Genomic DNA, 18,813 nt, shown 5'->3' on the forward strand with positions numbered 1-18,813 from the left:
GCATGAACCAAACCCAGCTCCCTTAACACCTCATTGTTCCTCATATGCTCCTGCCATCTGGCCAGCTTGGTAGCCTCCACTGGACTTGCTCCAGCGTGTCAATGTCTGGCCGGTACTGGGGAGCCCAAAACTGGACCCAGTACTCCAAACGCAGTCTCACAGGTGCTAAATAGAGGGGATGGATCCCTTCCCTGGACCTGCTGGCTAGACTTCTGCTAATACAACCCAGGGTGTGCTTGGCCTTCTTTGCTGTGACGGTACGCTGCCGACTCATCTTCAACTTTTTACCTGCTGGGATCTTCAGGTACTTTTCTGCAAAAGTCGCTTTGTATCTGGTTAGTGTCCAACCTGTCTTGTCACATGGGGTTATTCTATCACGGGTACAGGACTTGGCACTTGCCTTTGTTGAACTTCACGAGGTCTTGCCAGTGCATTTCTCCAGCCTGTCCAGGTCCCTCTGAGTAGGAGCCCTGCCCTCCAGCATTACCAACCACTCCTCCCAATTTGCTGTTGTCCACAAACCTGCTGAGGGTGCACTCGGTCCCATCATGGAGGTGATTAATAAAGACATTTAACAGCACTGAACCCAATACTGATCCCTGAAAGATACCACTACTTACTGGCTGCCAGCAGGACTTTGCACCATTGATTGATTCTTTCATCCCAGCAGTCCAGCCAACCTTCCAAACACATTTTTTTTTCCACTTATCCAGTCCCTATCTCACAGATTTAATAGTAAGGACACTATGGGACATGGTGTTGGAGTCCCTGCTAAAATCAAGGCACACGGCATCCACTGCCCATCCCTTGTCCACAGCACTGGTCACCTTGTCACAGAAAGCAATGAGGATGGTCACGATGATTTGCCCTTCATAAATCTATGCTGGCTGTTCCAAATGATCTTGTTGTCCTTCATGTGTTTAGAAACTACTTTCAGGAGTATTTGCTCCATAACCGGTCCATGGACTCAGGTTAGACTGACCTGGATTTTCGTTCTGGCCCAATGACATTTGCTTTTCTTCTTTTGGACATTTGCCATTTGCATGAGATAAATATGGAAGCCTATACAGATACCACTCAGGTTGGGAGAGGATCTCCAGATGACAGATTTTGCATATACTCTGTTTTGTTAGTACACCTATAGACAAAACATAAATGTGTAAAAAATGGCCTCTTTCAAAAAATCTGTAGCGACATTCAAGAACAAACTAAATCTAACTGATAAGAAGCCTGGCAGCCTACTGGATATAGATATAATTTTGTGCCTACTCCATTTAGAAACACTCATTACATAAATGATTCATTATATGAGTGGACTATTCAGAATAGGGCACAAAGAGTTATACTTTAAGTGGCCCAGCACTAACATTTATTATGTAACAATACTCTATTGACTAGGCTCAATTATAACTCCCCCCCCCCCTTTAAAAAACAGAATCCAACTTGCAGAATTATGATTGTTGGTATGAAAGACCTCTTAGCACTTTAGCAGCGCCTTTAGCAAAATAAACTATGGCTCATTATTCTTGGTAACCAATAATTTGGAAAATGCTTCCCAAAGTGGGCCATCTTCCACATAGCAGAGGCACCTCTTTGGATTTAGTCTGATCCAGAATAGCCTGAAAGGCTGTTTTTAGTGGAAGACAAATAAAACCTTCAGAATTACAACAATTACCTTTGATATGAAATGGCAATAACGTTATTGGGGGGGGGGCATGCGTTTGGGGTTTTTTGTTTTTTATAATAAAGTATTTGTAACTATTTAAGTGCCACAGACCACCTTACGCAGTAAAATGGCTGCACACATCTGGAGCACTGTAAAACCATAAGGAGCTTTGACTATCTCCCAAGATAGCAACAGAGTGATTAAGATGAGCCTTATGAGACAGCTCGGTTATAACAGCTAGGTTATCCAAGTTCTTACTTTTTAACTTAAGAGAACACAGGTCTTGATCATATAGGCCCCTGCAAATATTTGTCTAATCTAACCCTACAAACCTCCAGTTACCTCCTTAAGCAGTTCATTCCAAGGACTTCATTACTCTTACTCTATGGACTGTATCTCTCAGTTCAAACCTAATTCTTTCTACCTGCAATTTATGCCAATTACCTTTTTCTCCTAAACAATTCTAGCACATCTCACTTCCAAAAAAAAAAAAAACCAACCAACAAAACCCACCAAACCCCTTTTATTCTTTCTTCTCTAAAAAACTCTGCTTCTTTCCTCAAAGGACACATTCTCCAGACTTCCACTCATTTCTGATTTTTTCCTCCAGCTGGTCTGTATTTTTTCTTGATGAGAGGTGTTCAAACAAAATACTGAGGCATGAAGTGTTCAAAACAGAAAAATTACGCACACAGTAACTCTTTATTATAAGCAAATACCCCACAGAAAAAAAAAATACACACAGAGACACAAAATCTTGGCCTCTTCTTCCCCCTCATTTATTTTGATAGCAAGAGGCTTTTGAGCCCACAAACACAGAACATGGAGCACCCTTAGAGGATAACACTAGTATTCATAGCAGCACTGACAAGTTGTGCAAAGACTGTAACAAAATATGGTGAGAAACCAACTCAGAAAAAAGTCAAATAGCACAGATGTTCTCTCTCTGATCAGGTACTTAACAGACTCTTTCGAACAAAAGTAATCAACTACGTTAATGGGTACTTTCCATTTTTGACTTGAGGAAATAGATTCCAGTTAAGAACTCTTACTCATGTCAACAAAAATTGAGGTATTAAATATGCTTGAATGTTTTTAATCTTCCTGTTTTTACACTGAAAGAGGGTTTTTTTGTTTTGGGGTGGGTTTTTTTTGAATGGGCCTTTTTTGGCATCTTACTTTAAAAATTTTCCTTTAAACAATACTCCCTCATCCACATTTAACACCAATTATATAGCTGCAAGAGCTACTTTTCCAATAGATTCAGTTCTCCTTAAAGAAATCTACTAGATCACCTGAAATATGACAATACCTTAAAAGTCAAACTCATTTGTCAGTTAACAAAAAAGGCAAATAAGGGGGAAAACTATACTGTTGTTTCAGAGAGTTCAAGCACAAAAGTAAGTGAAGTACATCCTAAAATGAGTAGAAATGCATGAATATAGCAGATAAAAATGAACAGGTGGGATTTGAGCACTGATGTGAAGAAGAAAAAAGATTTTTAATGACTTTTAATTGAGAAGCTGTTAGAAGTGAAATAAAGAGTAGGTGGAACTGAAAAATAATCTAGTTGGAGCAGCCTGAAGGAGAAAGAAATTAGGTCATGAGGATAGGTGGGAATAGAATTGGAATACTTCAAAAATGAGAAGTTTGATTTTTATGTAGGAGAAGAACAAAAATGAAGGGGGAGCTGAAGTTGGCAGCATATTATCAGGGCAACAAGATAGACGTTGCTGACATGGAATCATTCCATACATACTAGATAAAAGAGGATCGTGAGAAAGGCCACAAAAAAAAGCAAGTTTCCTTTTATAAGGTAACAGGAAATTATACAGTATGAACAATAGCTTTGCCAGGAAAGGCAAGACTGAAACAAAGTTTAAGTCATGAAATTAATTCTAGGATTAAATAAGATAGATTTTCAGAAAGGTCCAACTTTTCAGTGCATTACAAAATATTCTGATGAAGACGACAAGATTTCAAAATGCCTTCCAAATGATATATTTATGAAATTACAATCCTCAGTATATTTTCTAATTTAGAGGGAAGATCAATAATCAGGAGCAGTAAAATATGGATTTATGAATATGAACAAAGACAACTTGCACTGAATTCTGCTCACAAGAACCTTCTGTTTATATGCAAGTTACATAATTTAAGTTAAAGAAAAATTAATTTGGCAGCTACTGAAGTACATATAGAGTAAAAACAAAAAACAAATATACCTGAACTCTTCACTAAAAGCAAAGCAGTAACAGCAAAAATCCAGTATCTTTATTCTTACTCTTTTTTATGAATTATAGGATACACATTTTTAACTTAGAATCATTCAAGCAAAAGCTGACAAACCCCAAAATTTTGATTACCTTGCAAAGAGTTTGCAAATTTAATTCTACTCTATGTAACCGAAATCTGGATCCCAAAACCCCATACATTTGGTAAACACTGAAAGAGGGTGGAACAGCATGGGATTAGATGTGGAACAGCATGGGATTAGATGATGTCTGTCTTTCACTCACTGCATACAATAAAGGTTTTCACACATATTATAAAGAAGTCTGTGCAAAATCTCTCAAAGGACCCACACTTCTACTTTGATACAATCCTGTTGGTTGTGTAAAACGGCTAGCCAAACCGACTTTTTCTTTTTAATACAACAAAAAATTCTGCACTTAAAAACATGTCTTCGTTCTATGCCATACAGTTTCTACACAGGCCCTGCATTACTGTCATATTAACAAAGAATCATTAAAAAAAAAACAGTCACAAAAATAAACCTTAACTGTGCATCCAAATCTGAGTGTAGAAACATACACAAAGAGATGATTCTACCCTCGTGTAGTGAATATACAAGTGAGCCACCATGACATATCTAAATTTGATGTACAAATGCTTAAAGCTGAATAAAAGAGTGGAAAAAAATTATTGCTTCAGTTCAGTAGTTTTTCTCCCACACAGATGACAAAGCCAACTAAATGCTGCACAGTGGAGGTATTCTTGTAAATATAAACATCTTCCACATGTACTGTGCTGTCTGAAAACTGACATCTTTGAGAACATGCAAGAAAATCAAATTTGAGATGTTGTCACAATTCTAAGGCAATGCAACTCTTTACTCCGTATTAGTAATTTACAAATTTGTAGACTAGTATCTACTGCCATATTTGATATAATCAAATGCAAAAAAAAAAAAAAAATCAACATTATAAACACATAAAAATTATGTATTGCCTGGCATTTACTTCAAGTGCTAAGGCAATAGGCAGGGCACTTTGATTATGAAATACTTAAGACTTAACAAAACACTAGAAAGCTAATGACCAAAACTAAAAGGACAAGAATCTCACTTTGAGGTTGACAATTATTAGTAAAAAGTCAGGGGGAACTGTTTGTTTAGAAAAGTCTTTCCAATCATCTTTATATAGAGGTGGTTAAATAAGATAATTTTTAAAATTATATGAAATGTGAAATTATATGAGCATAGTAGTGGCAGCTTGAGGCCACACAAAACCATGGCACTCGTGACTGAAACCTGAGATCCTCTAGCAACAGGAAGTTCTAATTCCTAATAAACCACCAGGATTGCAAATCCTTTTTCAAATTACTTTCAAACTACCATACTGTTTATAGGCAGACAAGGAAAAGACAACCCGTACCGAAATAAAGCACCCAAAACATTCAAAATAATCTGCAATTGCTTCCAGACAAGATGCAAACACGAATTTATGCTTATTTATTACTGAAAGTGTCTATTTTGTACCACAATCTGAAGTGATTTTATGTAAGTTGTAACAAAAAGGACTGAAATCCAAGAAACAGATATCACCTATGTACCCAAGGAACTGAAAACTCCCTTAATTTGAAAGTAATTTTTCCCATCATTCTGCAAGAACAAACCAAAGTCGTCGACAGATTTCACTGGAGTATTCATGAACCGCAGGCCAGAATTACGGAATTATGTTTTGCCTTGAACTTCACAAAGTCAGCGTGAACAACAGATTTTATCAAAGAACAAACCCCTACCTACAATGTGTTCCCAAGCGCACGTTGCAGGAGTGTCTTGCGGACACTGGAGAGGAAGAGGGGAATATAATACCTCAAAGTAAGTCACACTCATTTGAGGGCCTAGCCTGCAAACCTAGCTTACAAGTGAACTCCAACAGCAATCTAGGTTACAGGACAGGAAAGAACCTGAAACCCGGGCAGGTTACCTTCCCTGTGCTTCCATCTCCCTATAAATCTGAACAGAAACAACCTTAAAATTCCCCAGTTTTCCATTTTATTTACAACCCTGCAATTTCATTAAATACTTCTGTAATCCACAGAAGTGCTTCAAATTCAAAATATTTCAGATACTTGCCTTTTAACAGAAAGGCCATACTGGCATGAACAAATTTAAATAAAACTGTAACTATCAACAAAACCTGCCACCATTCAGGGCATATGAAAAAAATAGTCTTCTGCACTCAGTTTTTTTTTTTATATATACTAAGGAAGGGATCATATTCTTTCTGGCAGCACAGTAATAGCTGCAGAAGTCAACAGAGTGCATTTATTCTACGATTCTATGATTTTTAATAACAAAAGTTAACTTGTAAGGCATGAAAATAATCCAATTCAAAAGAATGGATAGGAGAGTCCATAAAACGACATCAAGCTCATCAGGAATATTTTCTTTTCCTTTGGAAGCTATAGATCTGCATTCTTCAGAAGTGCTTGTAATTTAAAACACATCTCTTATGGAACTGCAGCAAAGGGTTCTTGTCTGAAGATAGCCACTAGGCCAATGACCTCATGAATTTAGGATTTATGAAGTTTTAGTTCATTTGTATGGAAACAGCAAAAAGACTCCAATACAGATTTAACTGATCTTGTTTAGGACTTACCAACAACCAATTACTCTGTATTGGATTAATATAACAAACAGTTCCTATGAATTACATGAAGCTATTGTTAATTTGGATGAAAATGCAGAGTTGACTATTTCCACACTACTAATGTCATTCTCACTCAGTCATCCTCATTTGTTCACACTATCCCTCATCATAAACCCCGATTTTATTACAAAATAATCTCAATAGCTCTATTGACTCCTAAAACACCACCTCCTCTACTCCTTTGCTTTTCTGAATCCTGAAAACAGCTTCTACCCACCCACAACATTCGACACAGTATCCTAATTTAGTCTAGCTGATCATCTCCCATCGTTTAGTATTGCCCACTCCTTATCTACTATACACGCCACCTTTCTGTGCTGTCCAATACATCACACTCAGATTTCTTTGAAGCTTTCAGGGTCCTCTATCCTTTCATTTCTATTTTCATTGTCAAATTTCACCACCTCCACACTGAATTTCTACACCTTTCACGTTAATTTTTCTATTGTATAGTATCTCTTTTTGTTCTTAGAGTTAAGACAGCTAATAACACCAAACATGTTTCAATAGGATTCTTTTTGGTTTAAGTCCACTGTTTATGGATCAGTATCCATTATGCTGTCAACTGCAACCCTGCTCAGTTCACAGCTGTCAGAAAAGTAATATCTAAAGTATCAAGAAATCTATTGTTGCAGTAAATAAAAGCACAAACCCAAGCAGTACTGCATTCCTGGAGTCATTTGAGAGCATTCTAGAGGCAATCTACAACTCATGCTCAGAAACTTCTTTTTGGAGACTTGGTAGGCATGTTATCTTTTACCTATCATGAACTACCTGTTTCAGGATGTCTGCTAAACATCCTGTGTTTACTCTGCAGGCAATTTATGGATTGGAACAAGAGCTAGTAACCAGACACTTGGGACCACATAAAACTAAAGAAAAAAAAAAAAATCTTCAACTCAGTTACAATCAGTTTAAAGACCATTTTCTGTTTTTAAACAGAATTGCTCCCACTTACAGTGATCCTTACTCTTCTAACATTATTCTAAGAAGAAACTCAAATGGAGTTACCTAGTATTCTCCTGAAATGTTGCATTATAGGGTAAAAAAAAAAAAAAAAAAAAAAAGAACTAAAATATTAGCACCAAAGGAAGGTCATCATTTCATGCATGGTCTAAGCAATACTGCTGCTAAAAGTATATTCTGAATTTAATGGAAAACTTCTTATCAAGGAGTGTATTTTACATTCTAGGTTTTGACAAGAAATCATTAATATTAATTATATTTTAAAAATTATCATCTCCAAATCAAGGAACCTTAGATGACTGGGTTGCCAGAAATATCTATTACAATATTAATAATTAAAAAAAAAAAAAAGTGAGGCTGATCTGAAAGATCTCTAAGTAGCTATTGCACGATCTTTGCAAAGATCTTAATTTTTTTATATAGCTGTTCAGATGAAAAATAAAGCTAAAATGAGAAAAGAATATTAAAAGCTAAGAATGTTATTTAGTGAATACATTATCTCAATTTTCTGTATGCAGTTGCTGCTCATTTGAAAGGGACTATGTCTAACACTAGTATAGTAATTGTTTTAAATCATTATTGGGGGGGATCATGTCTGGCTTTTCAGTAAAGCAAAAAGAACAAGAATATTGAAAAAATGCCTTCTTTCTTATGAACATCTTTATTCATATACTCGTAACAAGACATCCCACTGAGCTGTGTGTATGCACACATACACACAGTACATAGAAGTCAGGTAAGGTGCAAATGAGGCATGCATTCTTATACAAATGAAACTGCAATGCATAGTGCTTCTGAAGTAAATTAATATTCTGTGGGCATGTAGGATATATATGAGGATATAACAAAAACAAACAAAAAAAAGAGAACAGATAATAATCCTCAATATCTGTAATGGTAACACCAGCCTCTGGCCTATGACATAGTAAAATCCCTTTAATGCACACCTGCCCTAGTCAGGTTGCAAGCCTATATTGGCCAGGTAGCTACCATCCTTAACATTAAAGAAAAGAAAAAGCCTTCTTCCAAGGCTAAGACATTGTAAACTCGGGGGGGGGGGGGGGTTTCCATCATCATAATTAGTACCCTGAAAAGAAAAAGAAAGAAAAAGAATGAAGAGATTTATTTAGAACAACTGCAAATGACTCATTTAACCTGCATATCCACTAGGATAGATAACTTCTAGGCAGATAACTCTAAATGCAGTTTCCATGAGAACAGAGTCACATCATGATATTTTTAATGTCTTCTCTTAGGAAGTAATCTACATTTAAAATATGGAAACTAGCATTAGGCAGCTAAACCAAAGTTAAACATAGGTTCATACTCCAGTGGAATACTTTTATTCTATAAAAAAATAAAGCCATTCTATAACAGTACCAAGAGGACAATATCCACACTATTACTAATTGTGCTACATTCATCAAATTCTGGAACAGCGCTTTACTCTTCCCAATAAGAAGAAATATTAAAGTATTCAAGTAATTACTTAAACCCTATCCTATCAAGCAAGCTCCAGAAAACATTCTGACTATACAACTCAAACATCCAGCAAGGAAAAGAACACCCACAGATGTTGAAATGTGCTACACTGAACCACAAGACCCAAAGGTCAAATCTGAAATAATCCTTGCTATGAACAGTAAAGCAATCCCAAACACCAACTAAATATAAAAGGTCCTTTAGAGAAAATAGTATTTTTACTATTCAGAAGTGGCGCTTGATGCAAAAGAGGGAGTAACAGTGATAGTCAATGCCCATCCCGCTCTCTCCCAGGAATTGGGAGGTTTTCAATTCACCAAAGAGCACCTGGCTGTGGGTTTTGTAAGGCTGGTATCACTTGGGATATGTGGGGGTTTTTGTTTGTAACTGGAAGAGAGTAACCATGTAACCATACCTGTCTGCTCCTGACTGCGTTAAACACAGGTTTCTGATTTGTATTGTATAAACTAATATCCAATTACTTACCTACAAGTAAGAATCAAGAAGGAATTTTCCTGCTGTAGTAAGCGAGACTTTTTATAGTATTGACAGAACAGTGCCAGAAATCTGAAGAATAACTTTGTAAAACTATCATGAGTTCTGGTAGGTCAGATATCCAGATCAAAAACGGCACATAGAAAGCCTATTCTGAATGCTATGGGCTAACCCTCAGAGTACAATGAGACAACAATAGGCCAAGAGCCTTCAAGAAAACAAAAAAAAACCCAAACAAACAAACAAAACACTAGTGTGAAAGACACTGAGGTACTGTTAGCTTTGGAAGGGGCAGGCAAATACACTGGGTCCATGAACAGCAGCAATCCCCAACATGATCCTCAATTGAACCAGGAGATATTTTGATAAGCCCTAGTTATAAATGAGGGAGAGCGAATCACATGCTAAGCAGACAGTTTGGGGGTGGGGGAATTCTCCATATGAGTCTGTCTGGGATATTTTTTGGTTTTCTTTACAAACAGGCATTTAAAGCCCTCCATTTCAAAGCCCATTTCAATGCTGTCCTTTAGCAGCACATTCAAGGCAAATAGCTTCTGATCAGAAGAAAATCCCCTAGAAAAGGTTTTCTATCTTGTAAGCAGAGCACAAGTGCACCAGTAACACATTCTGAAGCAAACAGAAAAAAGGACACGCGTTGTCTGCTGCTGCTGCTACTGGAAGAACTTGAAATAATGGGTTAGTAAAAATGCCATTACTAAAGAACTGCTGCTAGTAGAAAGTTACGTGTGATCTTTTTGTCCAAAACAGTTGTATTTCTAATAGACACAAATAGGAAGAATTAAATGAGTAAGTTAACAGCAGAAATATAATAGTACTATCTATGGGAATATCTATGGGAACCATAAGGGCTCATTTCTCATTTGTTCTTACCTTCTTCTGCCTCATCCTCTTGGGATGACATAGGCCCTCCTCCACCTGTTGGGCTGACCAATTCTTCCTCTCTTGCAGATTCTCTTTGTAGACTGACAACTTCATAAATTGCATCCCCAGCACTTGTGTGGTTTTTTCCTTCAGACTGAAACAAAATATGTGTATTTATCAGGTCCCCACTGTTGATAAAATACAGTTCTAATAGTATGCCAAACTCAAACACATACAAATGAATCTCCTATCAAGGCTAAACAATAGTTTGGGCAAGACTCCCTCTTTGCAATGGTACACACAGACTGGCAGTAATTGACAGCTCTGTTTCTCTTTAAGTTTTATAGGTAGAACATACAAATAAAACTGCATTATTTCAAAGCTGCCTCTTAACAACCATTTTAAGTATTGTTCAGAACAATGATAAAAAAATCTTCCCAATTTAAATAGCTATAATGAGATGAGGTCAGAGAGAAACCACAGCAAAAAAAAAGAGGAAAGAACAAGCAAGAAAAATATTGGAGTAACTGACATCACAGAAATAGGAATCGAATGCCTGAGGGGGAAAAAAAATTTAATGGTAAGAGTTTTTAGTAGGTAAAGACAAGACTAAAGAAACAAAACCCTATGCTTTTTGAAAGCCATAAATTGTAAAAAGCTCTTTGTAGTGTTTTATGCATTAAAAAACCAGAAAAATTCATCTGTCTTCCACTGAGTATAATTTGTAATATACTCCTTTCAGCGGGGAAATGTATTGGCTGTACCTAGCTATAAAATTTGTGTTTGTAGCCTAAGTTTTATTTACTTCTGACTTTTATCTATGTGTGTGTGTGTGTCTGTGTGTGCGCACATGCACAACTCATGAATATCTGTCAATCTAACGGTTACATTAACTTGAAAATTTGCATGTGGTATCTGTAACTATATGTATTTGAGGTCAGAATATTTTCAGTGGAAATAATTTTGTTCTGTAAAAGCAGCTTTTCTTCCAAATCTGTCTCTCCAGGAATTTGGTAACTTCCAAGGCAAACTACCTCAAAGGTTGGAGGGCAGGGGGAAGTTGTTTTTTCCTTTTTACTTCAAGCTGCAAAAGTTCAGAGTTTAATCTAAGTCTTTCATGTTCAATGGACTTTCACATGAAAAAGAAGTTAGTTACCTATACTTTAAGCACTGGATACAAGGTTACAAGCTTTAAAATAAAAGGAGTATTAGTTTCTCCTCTGAGTTACAGTTCTGAACACAATTATTATTCAGTGACATGCAGTGATTAATATATTTGTAAAGAATTGTATAAAATTGCAAACTAATGATTGTATTAAATGAACCAGCCCAAAATGTTGTGCTATTTTGTTCTTTGTGCATCTTGCCTAATCAGTTAAAATAAAGTTATTTTTTGAACACATTAAAAACATCAAATTAACCATGAAAAAGAAAAAGAACACAATTTCAGTTAAATAATATTCAATTTGTTTAAAAAACAAAATTATGATAAAGGTGGAAGACCCCGTAACACCTTCACTGGAGATACACATGAACTGCTGACCAGCACTTGCAGTTTCAACAAGATGGTGAAATTATGCAGATGGGTAGTTCAAACAGGGACTGCTTGGACTGACACAATATAAACAATTTTATACTGAGAAAACCTTCCTACTGTATTTTAGATTATCATTCAATTCTGCTTCCTTTAAAGCTGATATTCCCTGGAAGCAGTGGCTCCAATTATCAGCAAGTTTTGCTGACTGAACTTCTCATGAGGTCAGCTTAATGAACTTTGGGGTGTATGCATAAATACTCTGCATTTTATAACATTTAGCAGGATGATATTAGAGCCATTATCCCTGTTTAATTCTCACAGAACACCATTATCAAGTAATTACAAAGTACTTGGTTAAATCAGTCAAGTATGGATGCCACTAATATTATTAACCATCGCTATCTATAGCTTTCATTTTTGAGGGAGTAAGGCATGAGATAGTATGGATTTTGTTGTATGTTACAAGAATTTCAAGTCTTCAGCTCTTTGCATGTGTTCTGCAAAGACCCACCTCTATAAAATGCAAATAATTTGGTTATTTGTTTTTTCTCAAGCACGAATTTGCCATCTACAGGAATCCACCTTGTTATGGGTTTGTGTGGCATGCGTTTTTTTTGGTAGCGGGGAGGGGACGGAGGGGTGGCTCCTGTGAGAAGCTGCTAGAAGCTTCCCCGGCTCCCAGTCGGACCCGCCTCTGGCCCAGGCCGACCCCATCAGTGACAGCAGTAGCGCCTCTGGGAGAACAGATTTCAGAAGGGGAACCTGCAGTGAGGAGGGGGATTGGAATGCGAGAGGAACACCTCTGCAGATAGCGAGGTCCGTGAGGAAGGAGGTGTGCCTGAGGAGGTGGATGCCCCCGCAGCCCGTGGTGAGATGGCAGGCTGTCCCCCCCCAGCCCATGGAGGGGAGCGGGGGAGCGGCGGCCCCCGAAGATGGCCGTGACTCCATGGGAGAGCCCGCGCTGGAGCAGCGTGTGACTGAAGATCGGCCCGCAGAAAGGACCCACGCCAGGGAAGTTCGGCAAGAGCTGAAGCCCACGGAAAGGACCTACGCCAGGGAAGTTTGTGAGGAACTGCAGCCCATGGAAAAGGACTCACGCTGGAGAAGTTCGTGAAGGACTGTGTCCTGTGGGAGGGACCCCACGGTGGAGCAGGGGACAAGTGAGCAGTCCTCCCCCTGAGGAGGAAGGAGCGGCAGAGACAACGTGTGAGGAACTGACCCCAACCCCCATCCCCTGTTCCCCTGCGAGGAGGGAGAGAGAACCGGGAGTGGGGTTGAGCCAGGAAGGAGGGAGGGGTGGGGGGAAGGTATTCTAAGGTTTGGTTTTACTTCCTAATATCCTTGTTTTGTTTTGACTTGTAGTAAATTAAATTGATTTTGTTTCTTCCCCAAGTTGAGCCTGTCTTTTGCCTGTGACCATAAGTGGTGAGTGATCCCTCCCAGTCCTTATCTCGACCCACAAGCCTGCCTTTATATTTTCTCCTCATCCCACTGTGGCCAGGGGTGGGGGGGGGATGAGCAAGCGGCTGCATGGTGCTTTGTTACCGGCTGGGCTTAAACCACAACACACCTTTACAAGGATCATGTTCTAACAATGAAAATGTGCATGAGTAACACAGTGAGATAAACAGACAGACAGATAAAACAATCCTAAATCGCACAGCAACCTGCATTTATGTCATTCCTCATATCTGACTGCACCTCACCAATCTTGGTTCAGACTATTAAATCTAGCTGAACCCTTCCTCAGAAGAGTTCTGATTTTTCTCTGCCAATACAGACAGGTCCCATTTACCCCTTGCAGGAAAATGCCATTTCATTGCTTGCTGCCTTACTGGAATGGGCACCTTGCTGAGACAGCCCAAGTCTAAAGTTTCCTGCCAAGGGCTCTGCATGCTAAAACTTAGAACTGGGCAGACTGCATGCATGAATTTCTCACCCACAGTCAAACACACTACATTCATACAATGACCGATGGCATTATTGTCATGATTTTACATCAGCAGGAAATTATACTAAAGGATTCATTGTCCTGCGCAGAGAAGCTATCTTTGGAGCTGAGGTTGTTGATATTAATCCACTGTTATGTTCCCTAGAATCTACTTATGCTCAACTGCTTTCCCAAAAAGTTCACAAATGGCTGATCCCAATGCCATCTGCAAAGTTATTTTCCAAGGAGGAAGAGCGCCCTGAGGTACAGTGTCTTTCAGAGGTATCGGCAGGAACAGCTATTGCAATACAAACTGTCCAACTGATGATTGGCTAAATAAAGACTTGCTACAGATCAACCAGAGAGATCCTGTCATCCATAATCAGGACCTAATCTTGTAGAAAGATTAAAAAGATTAAAAGCATTCCTTTCCCAAAAATCTGCAGAACAGCTCCTCAGAATTTTACAGCAGGAAGAAATGCACGTGCTTCTTCAGGGAAGGGAGGCACATGTATGTTTGTCACATTGTAAGGGGTGAGAAAGGAAAAAAGAAAGCATCCATATTACTCAATTAAAAATGGTACAGTTGTAAGTGATTTAAAAGGAAAGCTTAACTACTTATAGAGAAGTATCAAACAGCTGAGTATGTAATATTTTCAAATGTCTTTTCTTTAAATTTCAAATGTAAATATTCTCAACATTTCCACATAACAGTTGGTTTTCTCAGATTTTCTTAAGTTCTAAGTTGCTATGCTAATCTCTAGAAGAAATACAGAAACAGAATTGCATGAGATTTATTTACTCGCTAAGTGTTAAACACAGTGGCACTTTTGCCATGTAATATCAACATAGCTTGTTTTTTCAGACCTATTACTGTACCCCACAGGAAGATGACAACTCAAATATTCACATTAGGCTCAGTAAAATTAAATTACTGCTCTTTGGTTTCATTACCCAAAGATGATGGATGTTCCAATGCAAATGGTACAGTTAGCCTCTGCTGTTCACTTTTTGAACCAACACCACAACATAAGTCTTGGGAGAAAGCAGGTCAACAGTTGCTGCAGGAGGATACAGCTGAGCATCATCCTACATGATAACGGGCAGACATACATACTTTATGTACCTCACCCAACGCCAAAAACAGAAGAGACTTTAGCATTCTAATCAATAGGTAACTATTCAACAAACATTACCAGATGAGATGGATATATCATCTCTCAGTCCTTGAGGAAGAAATAAATGCATATTAATCACACAAGCACAGAACTGGGAAAGCTAACATAGAGGTAATACACAACTATGCATTCAGCTTCATCTTAACCACTTCCCTCCCTCTACAGAATCAAGCGGCGTTTGTACAACTTGACTTAAAAGCCAAACTCCAAGGGACTGACAAACTGAAATACTTGAGAAGAGTGTTTGCTAAAAATGGTTATTTCTTTACTGCTATTTGAACATTTCATAAGGTTACAATCACCAGCAAGAAATCACACAAACAATGCTAATTTAATAAATCATTGCAACAATAATGCCTTTAGCCTCACAATTCATAAAGTCCTGAGGCAGTGAAGGACAAGAACTTAGTTCTTTTTATACTCTCATCAGCAACCACGAGAGTGAAAATGCGGCAACTTCTCCATGCAGCAGAACTTACTCTTGCAGATAATCTTCTTCCAAACTTTTCTTTTTGAAAATATGGAGAAACCTACCTTCTCAGATACTTTGAAAAAACAATAGTAATAGCCTAACTCTTTTAAACCTCTGGATTAGGTTCCTTTTCCTTTAATGGATTATATTCTTACAGCCACCTACCTTCACATTATGAACCTCAGTAGCCAGAATCTCCCTTTGTTACATATTAGTTGATTTTACAGTGAACAATTAAAGAGTCATTTCCCAATTTTACCAGTCAAATGGACTTGCTTTAGATGTCTGCACACAGGTCAGAATGTATGAAATTACAGAGAATTCAATAGGTAGGTTCAAAATTGTTTAAGTCCACAAAGCCAATGACTTATGACTCATTACAATTCAGTTTACAAAGGCAGTGAACATTTATATATGCTACTTAACCATTATGCATTTAACCACCTCAGAAATAAATAGTTAAAAGAAACAAACTACTGAGGTGCAGGTGCCATGCTAACTTTTATAAACGCCAAATTAAGACAGACAAAACAAATGCTCCCAGCATCACGTTTTCTTTAAAAAAAAAAAAAAAAAAACCAACATGCATTACCTGTTTTAGCTTCATGTAAAAAGTTTCTGTGAAGGTTTTTCTGCTGAAGTACCAGAAGCGTTCATTGGCAGGATACACACGCACAACAGTCTCCAGCAAAAAACGGACTGGCTCTACTACTTCAGTAACAACCATATCCACTGCCACAGTCATGAATACACGCTTATCTAAAACACAAAAATAAGTCATATACAGAAAAATTAGTCAAAGTTCAAATTTCTCAAAACAATAAATGACAGAAGTAAACTGTTGTTCAAACTGAAAACCCTTTCTATATAATTATTCTATTGTACCCATTTTGTTTATCTGAGTTCTACACCCTACATGTCTGCTGCATGGAATGAGAGTATGCATTAAACAGCGTACCAAGTAACTCTGATTAACTTTTTAATACAAAGACAGTATGTCGTTGTTTTAAAGACAGGAGCAAAACATCACGCAAAGAAAACAGCATTAAGATATGTGATCCCCATTCACACAAAAGGAACATGCACAGGATAAGGTCACATTTTAAAGTGTAAACTTACTGCTAAGGGAATGTATGTACGTATGTATTAGCAAATCAGTGTCAAGGATCTCCTACAGCATTGTTTGTCCTAAATCTTCTCATAACACTAAGGAACACTTCAGATCATTTTTTATGTCCATGATCATACTCTGTCAGTTAAAAGGACTCAAAACATTTTACCCCTCCCTGTTCCACTCTCTGGGTCAGACAGTCCTCACAGCAGCAAAACATATTTTTAAAGCAAAGCATGGATCAGTAATCTTAAATTGTAATAGCTCCATCTTCCTGATACTGAAGCATAACTCCAACTTTTCCAAGTAGAGGAGAATGCAGGATCAACTGACCAGAGGATGAGACTGAAATAGTGCAAGTGTATCTTGCAGGTTTACAGTGCAAGAAAAGGTTTGCTGCTTCTGGAAACATTCATCACAGAGAGAGGTAGTAACCATCGCGTTGCATCACAACTGATATCTTTCTTGCAGGAAGCACAGATTTTTAAAATAACATTTAGAATCAGACATTACGGATCCCTAGGTTCCCTTGTCTTATCAGACCAAAGAGCCAAGTGGGCATTTAAAAAACAAAACAAAACACAAAAAAACCCCCACACCACAAAACCAAACCACACCACACACACACGAAGTCATATTGTAAAACGGAAACTTTGTCAAGCTCCAAAGCAAAAGTTTTGCCTACGTTTTACTACAAATAATGTGGTTTGAAAATCCATTAGCAAAAACAGTGACACTGGCTGTATGTACTTGGATGTGCCTTTAAGCAACTGATGTGAGCTCTGCCTTGTGATAGGAAACAAACTCCAGTTTTGCATTCAAACCTTTTACTTCACATCAGAGAACATAAACTCTAGCAATAAGAAACTGTGCTATATAATCAAGCGCTTCAGTGCATCACTTCCACCTGCCCCAAGATGAAGGGGTCGTAACGCTATTTCTAATGAACTCACCTCAGAACTAAACGAGAGAATAGCAATGCCTACTATTTATACTGCTTTGCTGAGTACAGAAGGGGGAAAACAACTTATGCATGCTTAGGACCAAAAAGTCCCAATAACCAGGAAACAGGCACTTAAGCCCCAATTTAATATCTCCAAATAAGCAACACACAGTTCTAGGAACAATTATTCACATTTCTATGTTGCATATGTTTATCCAGAAAAGTTCCTAGCCACAGACTCTTGGAACATAATGGTATATGTACTCAGACAGATGCGCCATGATTCGCAGGAGAAAACACATGCACCAAACCCACGTCAGGTAAAACAAACTTACAAATTAGACTAAATTACCTTTCGGAGTTTCCTCATTAAGTACTAGAAACATGGGTGCATTAGGATTCCACATGCCAGTAATTACATAAGCCTTCCCATCAGAACTCTTTCCCATGGATTCCTAAAAATAAAAACATACAGGATTCTATCAGAGTCATGGTTTGAGATGAAAGAAATTGAGCGGGGGAGGGGAGAATAATTCTAGGAACTTCAGAATAAGACTGTGTTCGCTCTAGAGAACACAATCTAAATAAAGAATATGAAATAATGGATTAAGAAAGGCTATAGGGAAATGGGAGAGAAAGAAGAAACATTAGAAGAGAAACATTATATAAGAAACCAAAGACAAGATAGTTTATCAACATATTTTTTTAATGCTTATTACAAGCATGCAAGCATGGTGAGAGGTCTGCCACTCTACTTTCTGAGCAGCTGAGACGATTGTTAGGAGAGGATGAGTTACAAGAGACTTCATAAAATTAAACTAGCCCCACAGCATACACAGAAATGATCCACAAAACCAAACAAACAAACAAGCAAAAACGTCTTAACAGAGTAAGACCTTAACAACTTCAACCCAAAGGTCAGTCCAATTTTTTCCCAATCCATAATTACACCTCTGCCAGATTTTTCCCTGAGTTGCTCAGGCATGGACTTACATTTGTAAGTATGTCAATGGACTGGAATTCTAGTCCATAGGAACTTGAGATTTAAAGAGCCAAATTTCAGGATACTATGCAAATAAAGTCAAAACAGCCACATATGATAAAGTTAATACTAACAGCAATACCTCTATATCTGCTTAAAATAATCTCATGCTATACATCTGTTACTTCTACAAATATTTCTTATAGACCTACTAGGAATAATCAGAGTACAT

At 37.8% G+C, this 18,813-nt stretch overlaps 1 protein-coding gene across 1 annotated transcript in view; it reads right to left on the reverse strand.

The window, feature by feature from the left end:
* The window catches only part of RABGAP1L (RAB GTPase activating protein 1 like), a 265,155-nt gene that overhangs the window by 207,572 nt on the left and 38,770 nt on the right, over positions 1-18,813 (reverse strand). The window contains 3 exon segments of the mRNA XM_052801837.1: positions 10,438-10,582; positions 16,138-16,304; positions 17,952-18,054. Coding sequence (XP_052657797.1) covers positions 10,438-10,582; positions 16,138-16,304; positions 17,952-18,054 — 415 coding nt within the window.

The sequence above is a fragment of the Harpia harpyja genome, chromosome 11, assembly GCF_026419915.1.
Source record: "Harpia harpyja isolate bHarHar1 chromosome 11, bHarHar1 primary haplotype, whole genome shotgun sequence".
NCBI classification, from domain to species: Eukaryota; Metazoa; Chordata; class Aves; order Accipitriformes; family Accipitridae; genus Harpia; species Harpia harpyja.